The sequence below is a fragment of the Podarcis erhardii genome, assembly GCF_964252035.2.
Source record: "Podarcis erhardii genome assembly, chromosome: 6".
Taxonomy (NCBI): Eukaryota; Metazoa; Chordata; class Lepidosauria; order Squamata; family Lacertidae; genus Podarcis; species Podarcis erhardii.
In genome coordinates this window covers 53,854,596-53,876,264 of record NC_138510.1, presented here as the reverse complement: position 1 = coordinate 53,876,264, position 21,669 = coordinate 53,854,596, and the positions used below count along the sequence as shown (strand labels likewise).

Below are 21,669 nucleotides of genomic sequence, written 5' to 3'. Positions count from 1 at the left end.
AAACACCATCAGAGCACTCCTGACATATGGTTGTCAAGCCTCTGCTTAAAGACCTCCAAAGAAGGAGACTCCACCACACTCCTTGGCAGCAAATTTGCCAGAAGCGGCTTAGTCATGCTGGCCACATGACCCAGAAGCTGTCTGCGGACAAATGCCAGCTCCCTTGGCCTATAGAGCAAGATGAGCACCGCAACTGGACCTAATGGTCAGGGGTACTTTTACCTTTTTATATAAGTCCCAGTGAACTCAGCACTTCTGAGGAGACATGAACAGGATTGCAGTGTTATGACTTTCCCTGAACCTCAAAGGTCAAGGTTTCAGCCATGACTAGGTATGCAAAGGAAGACTGAACACTTCCATTTATAACAATCACCCCTAAAATTACTGTTACATAAGCTTCATAGGATGAGATGCTGACTGGTTTAAGAGGTTGAGAGGTGAAGTCCCAACAGCTCACTCATGAATGTTAGAAGTCTTCGCACCAAGTTAAGCCCCACACTGCTGTACGAAGTATTGCAGTCTACATTTTATTTTACTCTATAAAAACAGGACAGTGATAACTGGCACATATGTTATCACTATCTTTTAAAGTCAATGCTGTGGAGAGTCAATAAATAAGCTTAAGGAGTTAAGATACAGAAATATTTTGTCCCGGTACTCGTGAACTCAATTTTCTTTAAGTGAATCTTCTGCCTGGAGAACTAAGGTATCAACCATCTGAGGTTCAAGTGGAAAAACAGACTTCTTTTACCCATCTGCTTTGATTTTGAGGTTTCCAGATTCTATTTACACTAGGCCTTACCTCATTAGCAGAATTAAAATAGATCTTTTCATTACTATTTAACAGCAAGCAATTCAGTTTCAATAAATGGTATGTATATCCATTGTTCACTGTTATTCTTGAAAAATTAACTTTGTAGGCATGTCTTTAAATTTTTCAGAACAAGTAACACAGTCCAAAGAGTGATAAAGTAGCATGGGATCAATTCCATGATCAGAAGTGAACACTTTTCTGTCGTGGTCTTCCCATACATGCCACGCTTCATAAACATAATTATACTAATGCTCTGTGACCAACTGATTTGGCCTACCACTTTTATAAAGAAGACATAGTTCTTCCACGGCATTAATGGGAGAAAAAGTGTAATCTTAAACTTGGTGGATCAGGATAACAAATAGCTTGAGTTTCAGAAAGTCAGCCCAAACCAATCGTCATGGTATCCCCCGTTGTTCTTCATGGGAATGATGATGGAAGGTAAAGGTGACAGCAGCATCCCAGGCAGCCTTGAGGACTGTGTCCTGGAGTCCACGTTTTTCAGCACAGTGATTCCACTGGGATAAGTCAGAAGTGCAGTCAGACCCATCTGGAGGTGGCCTGACTTGATGGCCATTCACACAGCGACGACACTTGATCCTGCAACGAAGAGCGCATTGTGCTAACAAGGGCCAGAGCCTCTACGTAACTTTCTGCAGGCTTTCATTGTCTTAGCTTAAAGGGCTTGCAATCTTGAAGACACTACTGTTTGCAAAGACTGTATCGTTTAGAAGCATGCTCTATTTTACTTACTGATGAAAAAAGTTTAGGCAGAAATCAGTGCGTGTACCAGAAATTGGGATTAAAACATTTGCTTCGCACCTCTTCCCAAAGTAAAGTTATGATATTCAAACCTTCAGTCAAGCACACAAACTAATAATCTCTTAAGAGGGTTTAGAGCCCTAGGATAATTTATTTATTTTAAGATTGCTTTTACCTGTCTTTCATCTCAACGTCCCAGGATGGGTTACAACCATATAGCCACACACTAATGTCCTATGAAGCAATTTAACCCAAACCCAAAAATGAACACTTCCAATCAGCATGAGTAGCAGGCAAACTGGGGTCACACCAGTATATGTTTCTATAGGGGCCTACTCATAGAGTCCAACAGACAGGCACATTTGTGTACTGCAAGGCTTGAGGCATACAGCTCACAATACCATTAACCTACACAAATGTTAAGGCCAATACGTGATCACGTAGGACATGGTGGGCTGATGTGGTCCTAATCTATTGTTGCATATACAGACTGAACATGGGGATAATTTTTCTTACTTGTTCTGGATAAACATACCACACAAAAGCATTCATTTGTGTCCCCCAACACATTACCCACAGCTCTTCGAATACTAACTTGTCATGGGTATCACTTGTGGTGGTCTCGTTGAGTGTGAATAGCTCCTTCAGTTCGCCGAGAGAGAAATGTCTTTCCACATCCTGCTCCTCATCTACGACACAGCTGCTGAGAGCCTTCTTGTGGGTCTGCCGCTGAAAGATCTTTTCCTCAATTGTCCCTGTCTAAAAGGATACAAAATTAAGGCTGGCGCTGGGTTTTTGGAAAGGCCAGAGAATCCTTATAAGCGTTACATGTTCTTTAGCCAGAACCTGATTTCCACATTCCAATTGCCATGCTCTCCCAATCAAGGGTGAAGAATGGTGCCATCCATTCCTCATATTGTTCCCTTCTCAAAATATTGCCCTCTGGGCACCAATCCTGTAGAGCAGGCTTCCTCAACCTTGGCCCTCCAGATGCTTTTGGCCTACAACTCCCATGATCCCTAGCTAGCAGGACCAGTAGTCAGGGATGATGGGAATTGTAGTCTCAGAACATCTGGAGGGCAGAGGTTGAGGAAGCCTGCTGTATAGCTTGTTCAGCATGTAAATAAGGAATAAGGCTCTGAAATTTGGCCAAAGACTTCACATCTGTAGGGTGCTTAACTGTTAAATGGGGTGTTATATGTTAGCCAGTTACATTATTTTTATTCTGTTTCAACTTGTAACTTTAACTACTTTAAGGTCTTGCCATAGGACACTGTATACTCATTATTATTAAAAAAAAAAGATTACAATATAAACTCTGGGTTGAAAGACCAGGATAGATAATCCAAAAGCAGCTGTGGCTTCAGTTTTCAGGCAGTGGAAAACCATTGGCCTTAACCTTTAAGCCTGATGGGGATATGCCTCTAAACAAAGAGATTTACGTCTGGGACATCTTCCTTTTCCTATGTCCTGATGAAGCTTTAGTTCACCTTACATCACTGCGCATGCCCAGTATCATAAGAGATTGGTAAAAAAACAGGCTCCACTGTAGTCCATTCAAAACATTTATGCTTCTGCATGCCATGACACCAGCTACCCTTGTGCAACTGGAAATCAGACACCTGTTACAAACTCGTTTCTTTCTGCAACAGACTCAAGCTTTGCCATCTGTACTCTGCGATGAGGACAAGCAGAGTTGGAATCCAAGCCTTACCGAAAGCAATCGATAGATATAGCAAGTCTTCTTCTGGCCATCTCTCCAGACACGGGCCATGGCTTGTTCGTCATTGGCTGGGTTCCAGTCTGGGTCAAACATTACAAGTCTGTTTGCTCCAATCAAATTTAAGCCACAACCACCTGCTTTGCTGCTCAGCATGAAAATGAATTCAGGGTTCTAGGGGACCAGAGAAACTCAAGTTAGGTGCCCAGCACAAGTGACACTGCTGACTCAGTAGGTTATTTCTGAAAAACACACTTCAAATTATCCTTTTATCTTGTATGCAAAATGAATGAACACGAACGTTGGTTAATAGACTACTCTTTCTTCCTTTCAGTCTAAAGATACTGGGCTCTTCCAAATTTGTAGTGAAGAACATCACAAGCCATTGCCCTACAAATATATATACAGCCAAAGATTATGGGTACTACTTGTTTGTGTATTCTCCAATAGGTACATGAAAGCTTATAATTAGAAGACTTAGTAACACTGATGGAAAACTAGAGGCACAAATCTAGACAGGGCAATAATGCAGAATCCATCCTATCTCCACTCTTCCTGTTCTAACCATGCTGGGTTTTCTTGACCCCTGGACACCGGATAAAAAAGATTCTCAACTTTGTTTTGGGATGAGGGAAGAGTGCATCACTAACTGGAGAAGTGATCATGCACCAAAGTACATGTCTGTATCACATCACTGCATTTGTGTAACAACCATGAACGCTCATTGGAAAGTCATGCTGAAAATATTTTCCTATTGCAAGTATACCTCTATTTCAAGCAGGGGTACATATTTTGGCTGTAACTGGCATTAAAATGCAGGAGGCCAATGAGGCTTTTTTACTGGAAGACTATATTGTAACCACTTCTGCCCTGTTTTGTAGGAAGGGTGGAACTAGAAAGGGTGGAACTTGAGCCTGGAAGTTTCACTTACAGAAATGCTGTTGAAACGCTCCACTATCTTTGCTCTCTTTTTAATGGACATGGTGCCATCCAGACGGACATACAAGTACCTGACAGACACAAAAAGAGGGCAAATTAAGATCCTTATACCAATATGTCCTTGAAATAGCTGCAATTTCACCCCTTACACATGGGATAGTTCTACAAGTGAATTTAATATCAGGAAAAAATTAAGGCAATACTGGGGGAGGAGAGTTTTAGAATAGTTTTATGGAGACAGCAGGCCAAGCCTGACCCATCATTTCTGCACCCATCATTCCCAAGGAAGAGTTCCTCTTAGGTTCTCTCACACACACTCACAACCTCTCAGTCTTTATACCTTCTAGCTCTGCAGAGTTTCTCAAAGAGATCCAGTGTCTGAGTATAATTGGAAACTAGGACTACTTTGTCATTACTGGTGCTCCTCGTAACTGCCAAAATGTAGTCCAAAACCAGCATCTTCCCTGAAGGGAAAAAAAAAATCAATGAATACAAACGCTATAAAACCAGAAACCGCCAACCCAATGCCCACAGATGAAACAGGCCTTCCTTGGCAACCAAGGACAACACAGTGCCGGTGGGTTCTAGGCTGGTGAGCCTTGTGAATTTTTAAATAAATGGCAGGCACTTCCTTTGCCCTTAGAGGGGCTTTTTTGACTGTGGGTGGGTGGGCTGCTCAAGTGTGTTGTGATTGAGAGATGCACCAGGGCAAAAAGAGTGGATACTGGGGGATGCTCTCTGCTATTAGACAACAACATCATTGATGGGGCAAGGGGAGGAATAAATACTGTGTGAATTCCAGGGGACAGCAGGACACAGGTGACTTACCTGAGAGCTGAGGTTCTAGGGACTTGGTGCTATAGCCAGAAGGAAATAACTGCAGAGCACCCACAAACCCCTCCTCTTCCTCCACACACTTCTCATAGATCAGGGCAGGATCTAGAGAAAAGTTATTAAGAATCACTGCACAGAACTGGAGTCGACACACTTTCTGTTTAGCAAGGTAGAAGGATTGGTCTTAATGTGACGGAAACAGCTTCCTTACACAGTCCTATTATCTCTGGACAGAAATAACTGCAGCGCCTAATCATCATCATCATCATCATCATCTAAACAGTTTTATAATCTCCCCCTGTATTTAACATGCAATGGTCTAGTATAGCCTCTCTCAACCTTGGGTCCCCAGATGTTCTTGAACTACAACTCCCATCATCCCTGGCCACTGGCCATGCTGGCTAGGAATGATGGGAGTTGTAGTCCAACAACATCTAGGTTGAGAAAGGTTGTTCTAGTACCTGAAAACTATAACTTTACATGTGATCATTTTAAATCACTAACTTTTACGTAGTGTAAGTGTGGAGGAACTTGTGGCCTTCCAGATGTTGCTTAGCTACAACTCCCATCAACCGTGATCATTGACTGTGTTGCCCAGGGGTTAATGGGAGGAGACAAACAACATCTGGAGGTCCATAGGTTTCCCACCCTTGATTGAGGGGGCTTCTCTGACAATAAATTACCATACACTGTATATATTCCTTTTCACACATCAAGTGTTCCTCGGCCCACAAGTAACCTTCTGAATGTAGCTCATAATTGCTTGCTTGTTCCATAACTAAGCAGTGTTTTGAAGCTGTATCTCTGCATTCATCCAGACCCAACAGCATACTCTGTCCAACACTGGCCCATATACACTGCTAGCTTATCTAGTTCTCTTTCCATTTAAGGGTGCCTTGATTTCCCATAAGAAGCCCAAACTATCTGCTCCCAATTTCAAAAATAGCACAACCAAGCATTTAAACCATGAACATGCATAGTAGGGATTTTAAACCCATAGTCACATTATGCAATAGATTAAAAATTTGTAAATTAATTATGAGAGTGCTAAGATTCAAAATTAAATATTACATTTTTTAAAACCAGCTAAAACCCAAGAGGGTGTGGAGAGGCACGGCACATGCTTGCATAGCTGCAAAGTCCTGTAAGTAAGATGCCTGTATCCCCATGCATTATTCAGGCACTAGAAGGCCAGCCACCAGCCCAAGCAAACTCGAGTCCAGAAGAGGGCAGCAGAGTCTCAAACTTTAAACATGGAAAATCTTTACATGGGACAAACATCTGCCTATCCCCACTTAGAGCATAAAGCAAAATACAGGGGCTTGTGAAAAACCAGTAAAAACAAAAGAAGACACGTGCTCCAGTTTAGACAACTGTGCTTTTCCTCAGGGCGGAAAAAGCAGTTTAGTTTATAAATTGTGGAGTTCCAAGAGAGGAGGTTCAGGGGTGGCTTAGATGACTGAGAGGGACAACATACAAAAATACTTCCAGTCCTTTCGAAGAGCATGCTTCGAAGAGCATGCTTCTATTACGCTTGCACAGAAGTTGAAGCATAATAGTGCAGCAACTTCACTTTCTCCAACAAGGAAATCAGAGACTGTGAACTGAGTTTTTTCTATGCCTCAGACCCAAAATGCCCATGCCCTTAACACAGTGAGCCAAGATTATGAACCCTATTTTGTTTCAATACCTACAAAACAAAATTTATTCTTTTTAACTGCCATGCAGCATCACTGCTTTGGAATTTAGCTTCAGCAGCAGTGTTTGAAACTCCCATTGTGCTAGGCGCATTTTGTGACAGGGAATTTCATTAGTGTGAGCAGTTTCTGAGTTCTGGGCGCAGTACTGCGCCTAAGATTTCAGAGTAAAACTGCAGAGTGGAAGGAAAGGAGGACCTTTTCCTACCTCTCGACTTCCAGGTACTCTCTGAAGATTGGAGAAGAGACCCTCTTAAGAGGTCAGGGGAAGGACTAGACCGTGTGAAGAACGAACGTAATATTTTAGCTGCAGTTCATTCATTTTCAGCTTTGTATTCTTGTTATAAAAAAGTACGCCTAAACATTCTGTTGTTGCGCCCATAACCTAGGTTTAAGGCGCTATTTAGCTCCTTGCTTTCATATCTCAGTTTCTAACACTGCTTAGCAGAAGTGTTTTAAAAACACCTTCTTAATGACCAGGGCTCTAGCATACAAGAACACTTCAACTTCAGGTTGAAAACCATTCAACAGAGATTTATCTTGTTTCTAACTTTCTGTCCATGTTCTGAGTCCTTGGCACAGGGCATTGTATACATAAACTGACAGGATGACTTACGATTACAGAGTTTCTTCAGCGATGTGATGGAGGAAAGGGATGAAACACTCATGTTCCCTTCCTTCAGTTCCTCAGCAGGCTTTGCTTGCTTGAGGAAGCGTTTGTACAGGTCTGCCTGAAGGGGAGTCAGCCTGAGGTGAAACAAGACATCAGTCATGTTCCAATCACTGAACAGATGACCATTACAAAAATCCCATCTCATCCAATCCATGTTGGAATTGCTTAGGTTAGCTCCCAAATGAACATTTAATGCAAAATAACTCAGAATTTTCCAAAGGGAAATTCCCCTCGTTGCAAACTCAGAAGGAAACTTGGTGTACAAGAGGAGCTAAACTGTCACTGACTTTGGTGGACCTGGGCAATACCCTAGTCTTAAAAGAAAGCCATTCTCCAGAGTCTGGTTTTTCTGCTTCTTTTAATTCATTCGCTTAATTCACAAACTGGTCTTTAAATTGGACTCTTACTAATAATAAAAGCTCCATTTTCCAGTCTCAAAGCTGCCGAGCTAAGATCACTGTTAAAAGTACAGTGGTACCTCGGGTTAAGTACTTAATTTGATGTGGAGGTCCGTTCTTAACCTGAAACTGTTCTTAACCTGAAGCACCACTTTAGCTAATGGGGCCTCCTCCTGCTGCTGCTGTGCCGCCGGAGCACAATTTCTGTTCTCATCCTGAAGCAAAGTTCTTACCCCAAGGTAATATTTCTGGGTTAGCGGATATCTAGAGATGGCAGCATTAACTTTCACTTTTATGCTATTAACTCTGCCAGCATGCTCAAACCAGAACAAAAGACTGCAAGTCAGAATACTGCATTCTCAGTGATCTAACACCCTAACATTGAAAAATTATTTCCCCCAGAATCTCTCAGAACATCAGTGACATTCCAAAGAGTAAACTATCAAGCAGGAAGGCACTGGTGGGTGGCTGTTTCATCACATCTTTCATACAGCTATTCCTACTATTAGCATACATGATTGTCTTAGCACATGGTGTCCCTTACAGAGTCAGTGTTTTTCAACCTTGCTGCTAAGGAAAGACCTCCTGTCTATACATCTTGCTGCTCACCAAGCTGCTGCTTGAAACCCGGTGTCTTAAAAGCATTATTTTTATTTGTTTTTAAATACATTTTATTAAGGTTCATAGAGGGGGGGGAAGCATTCTTTTTAAAGGTCCAACATCATCTAGCAGTTTATAGCTATTTGATGTGCAACAAATGAGTTGCACATTCTTTAAAACACACACAAAAATACTGAATAGCATCTAAAAACGTGATTGATTTTCCTGACTTCATTAATGCAGAACATTTTATAAAGGGTACGGTTAGATTTGGATGAAAAGCAAAAAACAACAACACAAACCATTGTTGTAGCTAAGCAGAATAAGAAAGGCACTATTCTCTGACATCTAGATGAATGTGGTTCTTTCAGAATAGATTTGAGGCAAGCTCCATCACCGAATTAATTATGCTGACTTTTTTTTTTACTTTGCGGGGGGGGGGCGGAATATTATATATGTCAATAACTCAGTTTCTTCCTTTTCATTGAGAGGCAAGTTACCTAGGATCAGTGCACTTACATAGTAAAATATAGTGACTCCAATAAAGGACTTCATTGTGCTGATAAATACCGTATTTTTCGCCCTATAGGACGCACTTTTTCCCCTCCAAAAATGAAGGGGAAATGTGTGTGCGTCCTATGGGGCGAATGCAGGCTTCAGGAAGCTATCCGCTAGCCATGGGAGACGCAGCCCTCCCACGGCTAGCGGAGAGCTTGCCGGCACCCAGAAGCTCGGGGCACGCTGAGCTCAGCACGCCCCAAGCTTAGGGCTTCATACAGCGCTCCGCTAGCCATGGGAAGTTGCGCGGCTCTCCCACGGCTAGCGGATAGCAGCCTGTTCTCGGGGCTAGGGTTGGGGGAAGCTCGGGCTTCCCCCGCCCCAGCCCCGCACCTGGGGGGGGGGAATAAGTTTTTTTCTTTATTTCCCCCCCCCCCCAATAAAACCTAGGTGCATCCTATGGGCCGGTGCGTCCTATGGGGCGAAAACTACGGTAATTCAGCAGAATTTAAGATGGAAGGTTAATTGGCTGTTACCAAAGGGGCAAAGGGAATATTCGGCCGCAACACCCAGAGTAACACAGATCAGAATGTTTCTATTGACTCTTGCTTAGCAAGGCAAGAGTGAATCCACCTCATTTCTTGATTAAGTTTGAAAAGTCTGTGCTTTGTTTTAAAAGCTGCACTTGCATATTGTACCTGCAGCACACCACCTGCTCTATTTTCACTGGAAGGTATTTGGAGAGAATATCTGAAGTCCTCCTTATAAGACACCTAGAAAGGAACAAAATAAATTTTAATGCTGTTAACAAGAATACCTAAGCTCATGACCATCTTCCAGCAGAACACCTTCCTGGTGTTAACAGAGATCTTTCAGGTAAGAGCTCTGCAGACTTTGATCAGCATGCATGAGCTCTGACAACAAGTAAACGTCCATTTTAGCAAAAAAAACCAAAACCCACTTTCTTTCTCAGCCGATCAAAGCACTCAAGAGAGACAGTAGCACCACAATGAGAAGAAAAAATCAATTTGGAGAGACTGACTGTACATGACCCATAGCAATTGTTGGGTGATGACTTAAAGATGAATGGATTTGCACTTTCTGAGCTCTATCAGAACTACTGGATGAATTATAAGGAATAATGAACTGAGCCGTTTCCAGGGTCAAAGTAACTTTAACTCCCAAAGCACAATCTGGGGAGTTAGAACTAGGGAAATAAAGTGCTCCTAGGATAAAAAAGGGAAACTTGTGAACTTCACCTGTTGACGATGCTGATCAGCTCTTTAAGCCTCTCCTCTCCCTTGTGTCTTCCTGCTTCACTTGCATCGGCATCCCTGCCTTTCAGGATGGGAATTTCAAAGTGCTTTTTAAACTCCTGAGCTGTCCCTGTCCAAAAAAGCAAAACGTGATGATGAGGAATAGCCCTACCTTTCATTTTCTATATTCTTTTGCAAGTTTTAAATGCTATTAACTATTTCAAACACGTCTTCCATTGCATTTCAAACTTTCTGATGCACGTAAATGTCTCTGTAGCCTAGTAGGTTTAGACAACAGCTTTTTTCTGGATCAGGCAGAACCTCATAATTCAGAAAGGCATGTGAAACTTTAGAAATAACCATTCCTTTGCCTTGGAAACATCATCACTTATGCCTTCAAGTCCCACCTGCTCACTTAATGAGAGATCCAATTATACAACACTTTCAAACATTGACAGAACCTTGGTCATTTAATAAGATGCTGAGGAAAGCAGACACAGCAGACATCTGGGCCAAAATTGAAAGGTAAGCATATGACATAGCTGGAAATACAGTCACTCTGTTCCCAAAAGGTTCCCTAGCAGACTCCCACAAGGTTGTTCACACTTTTTTGGAACTCCAAAGCTAGCAACACTTTGATTAGTCCACATCTTCCAATAAAATGGTTCACCACTGTTCTGTGGAACAGAGCTACACTACACAGTGGTACCTCGGGTTACATACACTTCAGGTTACAGACTCCGCTAACCCAAAAATAGTGCTTCAGGTTAAGAACTTTGCTTCAGGATGAGAACAGAAATTGTGCTCTGGCGGCGCAGCAGCAGCAGGAGGCCCCGTTAGTCAGGTTAAGAACAGACCTCCAGAATGAATTAAGTACTTAACCCGAGGTACCACTGTAATAATGTGTGAAACACAGTGTGATTGGCAATTTGATATACACTTGCAGTGCACAACCGCACTTCCCCACGCCCAGTCATTATGGTGGGGAACTTAGAAACTTGGGCTGCTAACTTCAGACTTATTATACTGCTGTTGCTGTTGTTTTAAAAAAGAAGTCCCTACCGAGGATGCCCGAGTTGACAAAATGTACTAGACTGAAGTATTCCAGGAGGTCATTCTGAATGGGAGTTCCTGAGATGAGCACTCGCCTTGCAGTTTTCAGGCTGTTCAGAGCTTGGTACGTTTGGTTATCTGAGTTCTTCAGCCTGTGACCCTGAAAGAGTAACAGGATGCATGCATATTTACTTTTGCAGAATCAATATACCTATCTTATAAACCTGCAGACAAGATTAAATCTAAGCACTGCAAAATAAGAAATATACTAATAGGTGCATGTTCCTATTGCAACCCTCCCCCCCTCCCATGGCCAGTGGGTTTACTTAACTGCTAGTTATAAGACACCTGAAGAGCACTATGATGTCCTAGCAGCTAACCACTGGAAGCAATGACAAGTGCTAATAATTAATAAAAGGAGAAGGGATACGTTGCAAAGGCTTCCGATGAACCAAAGTAGTTATACAAGATTATGGAATGGGACTAAATCTAATATAGGTCCTCTGGGAAAACACAAGGGGGGCAGTGGGGATGAGCTCTTTTGCTTTGCATGCAAAAAGTCTCAGGTTCAGATCCCTGGCATCTCCCTCTTAAAGGATCCCTAGTACCTGAGAGAACTGCATGACATGGGGAGCCAGGAGGGGAGAACAGGTGCTGTAAGCATCAAGCTGCTTCTTTGGCGCAGGGATAGCAACGCCACTTAAAAAATAATAATAATACTCTTCCACCAAGGGGAGATTTGCCTTCTACTGCTAGTTACTGGAGAAGGGGTTCTATTTGCATCAGGATAACAGGTGGGGAAGGAAAGGTTGAAATTCGCTGCTCTCTGCCTTATGGTTTTGATGCAACAATATCATCCCCCATCCATTTTAAATGTTAAGAACCGCTGGTGTGGTTGCTAACCATGCAGTCACAGAAACTTTGGGTTTAGCCCTCAGCTGCACTTAGCGTAGGGGCAAACCTTCCTGCATGTTGCCAATTAAGTGGCTAGAAATTCCTGCCCAGGCTCACCACTGAAGCTGAGTGACATCAGCCAAATTTTGACTCCATGGGCGATCGATCACTCGCTAACAAGAATACCAGCTGCTTTCCACCTACCTCATCACATATGACCAACCCAACACTCCCTTTCTGGAGGACTTCAGCATGAAGTCGGAATGTTTCGTAGGAAATTATCAGGATCGGGGATGGGACTCTTAGGCCTCGTTGGTTCATAAACCCAGCTATTAGGAAAAATAAAAACAGCAAAAGAAAAATAAGTGAGGTGTATTTGGAAGCCAAGGGGAGACAGCGTAAGCTTTAGGAATAAGCAGTTTTGCAAAACTGTGCATCCCACATTTACCTCTACACTTACTTTTTGTGTTCTGGTATATTGCAACAAAGTGTTTTTTACATCCAAAGAATCACAATGCATTATTTCCTTCATCTCCAGTACTCAAAGTGGTTCAAGAGATCCATGGCAGAGCTGGAAGAGTCTAGGTCATCCAGGTCCTACAAGCTACCAACCCAAGTTCTCTTACTAGGTCCTCTATGTACCTGTCTCTAGGCCTTTGCTAGCTCTGCTGTTTTTACCCTCTGTTCACAACTGTAGAAACCATTTATCAAATTCCTCAGCATGAATCTTTGAATTAAAGCCTGCCAAGAATGTGATGATTGTCGCAACTGAGTATGAGGGAATAGAGCTTATGTAGTAGTGTTCTTGCTTTACAGCAAATCATTTTCTTTCTTTTTTAAAAGCACATATTGTTTAAAAGCACATACCTAGCTTCCTGTCTATATCCTCCTTGGAGCCTCCATCGATAGCCAGTGGCTGAATCCTTCCTCCAAGCCATTTACCCACTTCATTGTACCAGTTCTTCACCAGGCTGGAAGGTGAGACCACAACGGCCTTGTCGATCTCAGGCTTGCAATCTGGACTTTGGCGCAAGAGCGTCCACATCAGAGTGATGCACTGCAAGGTCTTGCCCAGACCCATCTCATCTGCCATAATGCAGCCATGACTTCCAGGGATGCGGCGGCCTGTCACACACTCCCACAGGAACTTCACCCCCTGCACGGAAAGCGTTTCCCTTGTATTAGAATAGACTTGCAGGACGAAAAGTGATATTGCGCACGAAGCAGCACCTGCGCAAATTGCGACTGGATGCACAGGAAGCTATTGGTATTCAATTCCAATTACAACATTGTTCTCGAAACAGAAGAGCTTGGGAAACTGGAGAGACACAAAGATTTGCTCAGAAATGCACAGGTTCCAACGACAGCCAATAGTGTCACAGCTCATAGTGCAGGGAATTGCCATTTTAGCCTGGCCTTTGAAGCACAGGGAAAGATGGTTGCAGCCACTCAGCTAGAAGCAGCAGACACAGAAGCCTGCAGGAAAGGGGTGTGTGAAGTGTGCTAGCTGCAGGAAAAGTAAGCAGGTGAGCGTGGGGTCCTTGGCCATTGCTGCACAGTGGCTCCCAGCATCTCCCAACAGCAGCAGCAAAGGAAGTCTCCCCTCCCCTGCTTCAGAGCAGAGCAGGGACTTGCAGGCTCGACCCTACATAGAGGTGGTGCTTCAGGGCCCTTGGCCACATAGTTATCAAGCAATCCCCTAGCTTTCCTCCCAATATTGAAGCTGGAAGGCGTCATTAGGCACCTGCTCAACAACCCTACCCCCACACACCTTCAAGCTTAGGAATGCTCTTCACACTTGCCAGAGGACCACTCTCTAGGGTGAAAGAAAATGCAGTGAAAAGTTCACAGCAGCATTACTGCTGCATTTGGTAACTCGCAGAACTCACCTCTCTCTGATGGGGTCGTAAGACACGGCTGAGAACAGGATCCACCACAACATGAACAGGCACTTTGTCCCTTCAGGTAAGAAACAAGAGAGAGATCAGAGCAGGCATAAAGGTCAAAGCACTATTCTGAAGGATATTCCCAAAGGGCACAAGGCCTGTTAATGCACCACTCTGCTTCACAAGACAGGGACTCCTACCACGTGGCTACTTTCACAGTCAAAACCAACTAGGCCCAGTTGAAAGTCATAGCAACATTCAGATATGCTTTGCATACCTCCAGAGAAAGCAATGCACAGCTATCTTATTACTGGGGGACACAGAATTCAGTAATATGAGCAAGCAGCGATGAACACTCTGTGGTTTGTGTTTGATAAAGATATATTCGTAAGGAATTTACTGAACAGGGAACGATGCTTCATGTCCTTCTGAATCAATCATCCTCAACAATCTGGATAGTTTTCTTGTGTGAAACACGAACACTTGTAACTGATCCACCACTGCGTCTCCATTATGGGAGATGAATCAGCCTAATGACTGCAAAATGGCAATTGAATACTAAGTTTGCATGCCGATTCTAAGATCCGTCAAAATATCAACAGATACACAAACCAAGCTGAAATGGTGGCAGAGAACCTACTGGGTGTGGGGAGAAGGGAGGTCGAAAGGAAGCAACTCACTTGTCGATTTTCAGCTGGTCATGAGCAGTCAGAGGTGGAGGTTCGTAGAGCACTAGAGCTCCTTCTTCAAAAGGGTCATGGAGAGCATGCCTGAGTCCTGCACGCTTGATACCCAGAGCTCTAAAGCCTGGGGAACCTGAAAGATGACAAAGAAAAAGCAGCAAGCTGACTGTTTTCAGTAAACGCAGGACTGTCAAATATCCTATTACAGTGACAACACACTGACTTTTAGGGAAAGTTAGCCCCAAGTATAAAGTGCTATGTGTGAGATGTAAGCTATAGAATAAACATGGCAGAGATATCTCATTAAGTCTGGGGTGCCACTGCTATCAGACTGAGACTATGCATGAAGGCAAGTAGCATGAAACAAAAAAAAATGGTGTTCTACTCCCATTACAGAGCTTCTGAACTACAGCACCAGATCTCTATCGCCAAACCTGGCCTGAACAAAATGTAAAAATCCACACCTCATCAGAAAACACACACACACACAAACACACACAGAGTGCCCTTAGTTAATAAAGGATAGTTAGACCAATACTTGAAGGTGTAACTACAGTAATTATTCACAAGTTTTAGGTTAATGAATCAAGGAATGATTCATGAACCCATATATTTGGCACATAGCTTATGCTTGTATCATCAACTCAGTCTATGAATTTCCAGATACAACTAACCAGCAAAGGAAGCATTTTTGTCTATCTCCTCCCATTAACTGCAGGTGCATTTTGAAACTTGGTGGCAATTCATAAAATTCAAGAAGTTTGAGACCCAAAATTATAACTAAAATCTAAGGTTCTGTAAGCCTACATGACATATAGACCTGTGTTATGCATATTTACTTGGAAATAAGCCTCACTACATTCAAAGAAGCTTACTTTCAGGTAAACATGCATAGGAGGGCAGCCTAAATAAGCATTACAGCCCACCACTTAATAATTCAACATTTTTCATTTTTTTTCTTTTTTACACACAAAACCTCATTATTCTACACATTCAGAGTTAACAGATGGCGAAGTAAGACAATGTTAGGAGGAAAGCCTCATGGATTTACCTGTGTAGTTTGGAATAGGAACTTTGAAAGGTTTTGACAAAATGCTGCGAATAAAGGCCTCCTAGGATTTAAAGTATAAAATATTCATTAATTTAACATTAAAAATACCTTTCAAGCTAATCGGTAAGCAATAATGAACTTTATACTGAGATTGGCAAATTTTGCTTCCAACTAAATGTATTTAGCACTGAATGACAACAAGTATTTTCCACTATTGTTCCTGCACTCTGTAAAGCCCTGCCATTTAGGAAATATCATCTATCAGTTGCTTCAGAAGTCTTATAAAGATATCATTTTTTGCCCAGGCTATCCATGACCATCAGATTGGACCTGGTTATTACTAGAACTCTGTTTTTATGAAGGTTTTCTGTTTGTACGTTTGTATTTTTGTAAATGGTTTAAGAGAGTTTAAGTATCAATTGGTTTAGAAAATGTTTTAAATAATAATAAATATATTTAGAAACTTAATTGCATTTCATCTATTATTTTATTTATAAAACATTTGGGGAGCTCTTTGAACAAGTCATTTTTATTAGGCTCCTAAATAAAGAACAGTTCATAAACAGCTTATTCTTTACAGGTCTCTCATATTATATTTCAAAGAGAACGTATATAAAAATCACTTTCTATACTATCTAACTGGGAAGAAGTTGATCCCAAAGAAGTATCATTTCTCTCTGTGAACCCAGTCCAAAACCACCAGGTTCTTATAGCCGGCTACAGACAGATAACACAGCATCTTTTTTCACAGCAGATTGCAAGGAAATCTGTGTGCTTATGATCTTCTGGCTCATAGCCTTTGTGCCTTTGCAAATCACAGCTTCTCGTTCAGGTGGTGTGAGTTCATCCACAACCCAACCAATAAAAGAGCCATACTAGAAACTGCATTGTCTCCCACCCTCAGGAATAAGTTAACTGTGCAAAATTGCATGAGAAAACATAAATAAATCACTTGCATGTTTACTGCCATCAAGGCAATGAGGCTGATTGGTTAACTGTGCCAAGGGCTTCCGGAAAGGTGACATATAACACTCCCTGTTATCGACTTTGCTGCCATGTTTCTGTCTCTTCCGAGTCTAGAAAAGATTAGAAATATTGCATTAGGATTGGAGAACCCAGGTGTACATACAACAGTCATACTGCCTAAAACCATCCAGTTAGATTATTTGTGCATCTGAGCACTTCGTTTTTTAAAAATTGTTTTTCAATGAAGTGATGTTCACCATCAGTGCCGCAAACCTTGTTAAAAGCAAAAACAAAATGCAAACATTTTTGGAAGGCTAATATGATTTAAAATTGGGTTTGAAACATTGCCGAGGTTGGGACACACTGGATATAAAGAAGCATAAAGCAAAAAGAGGGCTATTGCAAGTACAGAACTTGTAATGATAGTGTCTACTATATACGTCTCAAGGAAGGGAAGGATACAAATGTGAAATAATTTGTTTCCAATACTTGCTAAAATAATTACTTTTTATTTATTTAGAAGAGAAAAAGACTACAGCTACAATCATATGCACACTTTCTTGGATGCAAGGTTCATTGAACTCAATGAGACTTACTTTCAAATAAACATATGTAAGATTTGGCTGCGTTGAGTTGCGTGTTTAAAATTGTTTAAATATGAATTTCATTAGATAATCCTTAGGTTAACAAACATTTTCCACATGTAGATCAGCTAGAGGAACACACTCCAAGGTGCAAATATTTTATTTTATTTTAAATAATATTTATTAAGGTTTTAAAGGTTACAAAAAGAAAAAGAAAACACACCAAGTTAAACACAAACTTATAACAAACAGAAAAATGGAAAAATAGATACAATTAAACCAAAAAGAAAAAGAAAAAAAAGGGAAAAAAAAGAAAAAAACACAACGAACCTTCCCATAGCTTATCTTTCATTTGCTTGTTTCCTTGACCTCCTCGCACCTCCCTTTTTTGTATTCTAGTTCGGTTAGCTATTTCAACAAATCCTTTCCATCCTCCTTATTTATCCTAATACAATGTAACTTTACCTTCCCTCCTTTCATCTTTTAACAATCTATTTTTACTTAATCCTTTATAATACTTCTGCTGAAGCCACATAACCTCATTCCAGCCTCCTTCTAACATTCCTTAATTTTACAATGTTTCTGTAAATAGACTTTAAATTTCTTCCAATCTTCTTCCACCAACTCTTCTCCGTGGTGTCGGATTCTACGAGTCATTTCCGCCAATTCCATGTAGTCCATCACCTTCATCTGCCATTCTTCCCGGGTGGGTAGATCTTGTGTCTTCCAGTACTTTGCAATAAGTATTCTTGCTGCTGTTGTAGCATACATAAAGAAAGTTCTCCTTCTTTGGCACCAATTGGCCGACCATGCCCAGGAGAAAGGCCTCTGGTTTCTTCAGGAAGGTATATTTAAATACCTTTTTCATTTCATTATAGATCATTTCCCAGAAAGTCTTAATCCTTGGGCATGTCCACCAAAGGTGAAAGAATGTACCTTCAGTCTCTTTACATTTCCAACATTTATTATCGGGCAAATGATAAATTTTTGCAAGCTTGACTGGTGTCATGTACCACCTGTATATCATTTTCATTATATTCTCTCTTAAGGCATTGCATGCCGTGAACTTCATACCTGTGGTCCATAACTGTTCCCAGTCAGCCATCATAATATTATGTCCAACATCTTGTGCCCATTTAATCATAGCTGATTTCACCGTTTCATCCTGAGTGTTCCATTTCAACAGCAAGTTGTACATTCTTGACAAGTTCTTACTACTCCAAGGTGCAAATATACCAGCCACCACATAAAATGTAGCATCTGTATTGACTGGAGCTTGCTTCATCTAAGAGAACAACCAGCTTGAGGATGTCCCAGTGACTCCAACTCCTTGCAGTACACATCCATCATCATATAAGCAATACGCTTACCCACAAACAATCACAATAGCCAAATTGATGCATTATTACTATTATTTTACTTGACCCACAATACAGTGCATATACTGAGGCCAACAGATAAGTCCCCCTAGTGAGTTTATGGCCAAAGGTCAGCCACTACACAAGTGATACATCCATAGTGAGAAATGAAAATATATGTGTGTAGTAAAGGAATGGAAAAGCTGAACAATGCAGTCTCCTTGCTGAAGCTCAGCAGCTCTGGGTCTGGTCAGCATGTTCCATCATGGAAGGAAAGCAGGACACAAGTGTACAACAGAATGATTGACAGGATGCTCACAGTTTCAGGATGCCAGGTGTCATCTTCGTCAGAGCCATTCCCTTCTGGCTTCCTCTTGACCAGCTGACTAGGAGCCAGGCTTCTCCTCTGCAAAAAGAGAAAGGAAAAAGGAGTGATAGATCAAGGCAACCTATTAAGAATCTGCATACTGTGGAAGTTGGCATTTTCAACAAACTACGGCTTTATCTGATACACCTTTTGCCCGTTTGAATGATATAAACTTAGCCCAACAATGCCTATGGGAATTCCTCTGGTTCCCCACTCAGGGCCGGATTTAGGTTTGATGAGGCCTTAAGCTACTGAAGGTAATGGGGCCCTTTGTATGTCCAGCTGTCCTTTGTCAACAACAAATTGTCACTGTTTTTTTGTGTTGATTATATGGTAATTTATGGACCTAATAGGTGTCTAAAGTCATTTGCCACTGTTGCTGTATGTAGGTTTTAGTTTATTTGTTTTTTTAGATTTTTTTTGGAAATGTACATCCATGTTTTTTTCCCTTTAATTTTTTTTTGGGGGGGGGGGGGGCAAGAGAGTGGGGCCCTAAGCTATAGCTTGTTTAGCTTATACGTAAATCCGGCCCTGCCTATGGGAATTCCATTGGGGGCCCCCCTCCCCGCTAGGCTTACCATTTCCTCTCAGGACGAGTTAATTTCCATCTGTGGGGAGCAACGGAAGAAAGAACAGGGACCGAGGAGAAAGCAGGAAGGAAAGAAGGGTGGGGAGGGGGCGACCCTGAAGGCAACAGGAGGCAGCAGTGGCGGCTGCCTGAACTGGGGACGGGGCGAGAGGAGGCACAGTGGAGACGCCTTCCCTATGGGGAGGGGGCAGCGGCGAAGTCGGAGCCCTCGGGCAGTTGGGAAAGGGGAAGCGGGCGGGGGGTGGACCTGGTGGAGAAGGCGGCACGAGCCCCCTCCGCCGGTCGCACGTGGACGGGGGGCGTCAAGGGGCTGCGCCACTGGCCGGGACGCGGGGCGAGGAGCAGCCGCTTCCTCGCGTCTCTCTTTTCTGTTTCCCGCGCGGAGGTTTCCCAGGGTTTCGCCCCGCCCCTCAGCCGAGGCGAGGCCAATCGCGAGCCGACCGGGGAAGCTGCCATCGATCAGCTCCGGGTGCCTGTCGGGAGGAAAGGGACTCGGCAGCCAACAGGAGGGGAGGGAGGGAGGGAGGAGGAGGAGCCTTGCTAAGAGGGGGCGGGGCACTCTGGTGACGGGGGCTGATGGGAGTTGTAGTCCAAAAACTGGAGGACACACCAGCTTGGCCGGCAAAGGCTGTTCTGGCTCGGGGTTGGGGGTTGGAGGAGACCCAGGTTCGGATCCCGACACAGCCAGCGGGGTGTTAGCAGTTACACGACACAGACGGAATCCACAGTGAAGAGAAATCCTGGCAACACTATACTAAGGGAAATTAAACAAAAACTGCATAAGTTCAGGAGAGAAGAGGAGGCGGATTTTGGCAAACTCGCCTACGGACTAGCCCCGCCCCCCGTCCCAACTTTTTGATCAGACGCTTTAACCAATTTAAGAATGGGTGGATTTGTTCCTTTAAACGGCATTCCCAAGAGTTTGGTATTTTGGCTGGTGAAGTGTAGGCAAAAGTGTGTATTTTGGGCTTAAGTGTGTGTTGTGTCTTTATTATTCCATTCTTCATATTTATTAATTGAATTAGGGTTTTCCTTAGCTATTGAATTGGATTGAAACTCTTATATGTTTGGCACTTTTATTCTTTAGTCGTCTTTTGACATTATTGTAACTTTTCTTTGATGTTTGGATTTCCTGTAAGAGGGGAAACTGGACCACAAGTAGAGAAAGACTGAAATGAACCACTACACCAAAAAAGGAACAAATTTGCTGAAGAAGAATGAGCAAGGCTTCTGCAAGAGTAAACCCACGTACTCTTTTAAAAAAATAAATATTTTAATTAATGTTCAATTTTCACTTCACACATAAAACTACATAGCACTCAACACACCAGCTGCATTGCTTAGAAGTTTCAGATCAAATTCTTATAATTCGGTCCCAATTTTTTTTCTACATTGCTGTAGGATTCCAGAGGGTTAAAGACACGATCCTCTTGACCACAGTGCAGTTTACAACAACATAAATTTTATAACATCTATACAACATAAAAGGGATGCGGGTGGCGCTGTGGTGTAAACCACTGAGCCTAGGGCTTGAATCCCAGTGACAGGGTGAGCTCCTGCTGCTCAGTCCCTGCTCCTGCCAACCTATCAGTTCGAAAATACATCAAAGTGCAAGTAGATAAATAGGTACCGCTGCGACGGGAAGGTAAACGGTGTTTCCGTGCGCTGCTCTGGTTCGTCAGAAGCGGCTTAGTCATGCTGGCCACATGACCAGCTGTCTGCGGACAAACACCGGTTCCCTCGGCCTATAGAGCAAGATAAGCGCAGCAACCCCAGAGTTGTTCACGACTGGACTTAACTGGCAGGGGTCCTTTACCTTTACCTTTATACAAGTTAAAAAATAAAACAGTTATATAAATACTACATAATAAAATACAGATTCTCCTAACAGCAACAGCAAAATAAAAAAAAGAGAAAATCAGTAGCAGGGTATCTAAAATACAAAAACAGCACACAAATGCAGATTTTTTCACTCGCTGTGGGTTAAACCACAAATCCTAGGACTTGCCGATCAGAAGGTAGCAGTTCGAATCCCCGCAACGGGGTG

General features: G+C 42.5%; 1 protein-coding gene across 1 annotated transcript; it reads right to left on the bottom strand.

Moving 5' to 3' along the window:
- Positions 1-504: 504 nt before the first annotated feature.
- RAD54L (RAD54 like) lies at positions 505-20,087 on the bottom strand. The gene is made up of 18 exons (XM_081866724.1): positions 19,612-20,087; positions 18,986-19,072; positions 16,715-16,834; positions 15,759-15,819; positions 14,705-14,840; positions 14,028-14,097; positions 13,006-13,294; positions 12,343-12,467; positions 11,254-11,404; positions 10,195-10,321; positions 9,634-9,708; positions 7,383-7,513; positions 5,064-5,174; positions 4,576-4,699; positions 4,228-4,306; positions 3,291-3,470; positions 2,172-2,335; positions 505-1,414 (listed from the first exon to the last, which is right to left on the bottom strand). Exons 1-18 carry the CDS (start codon positions 19,612-19,614, stop codon positions 1,213-1,215), a joined length of 2,235 nt encoding a protein of 744 aa, XP_081722850.1. The 5' UTR covers positions 19,615-20,087; the 3' UTR covers positions 505-1,212.
- Between the last annotated feature and the right edge of the window lie 1,582 nt (positions 20,088-21,669).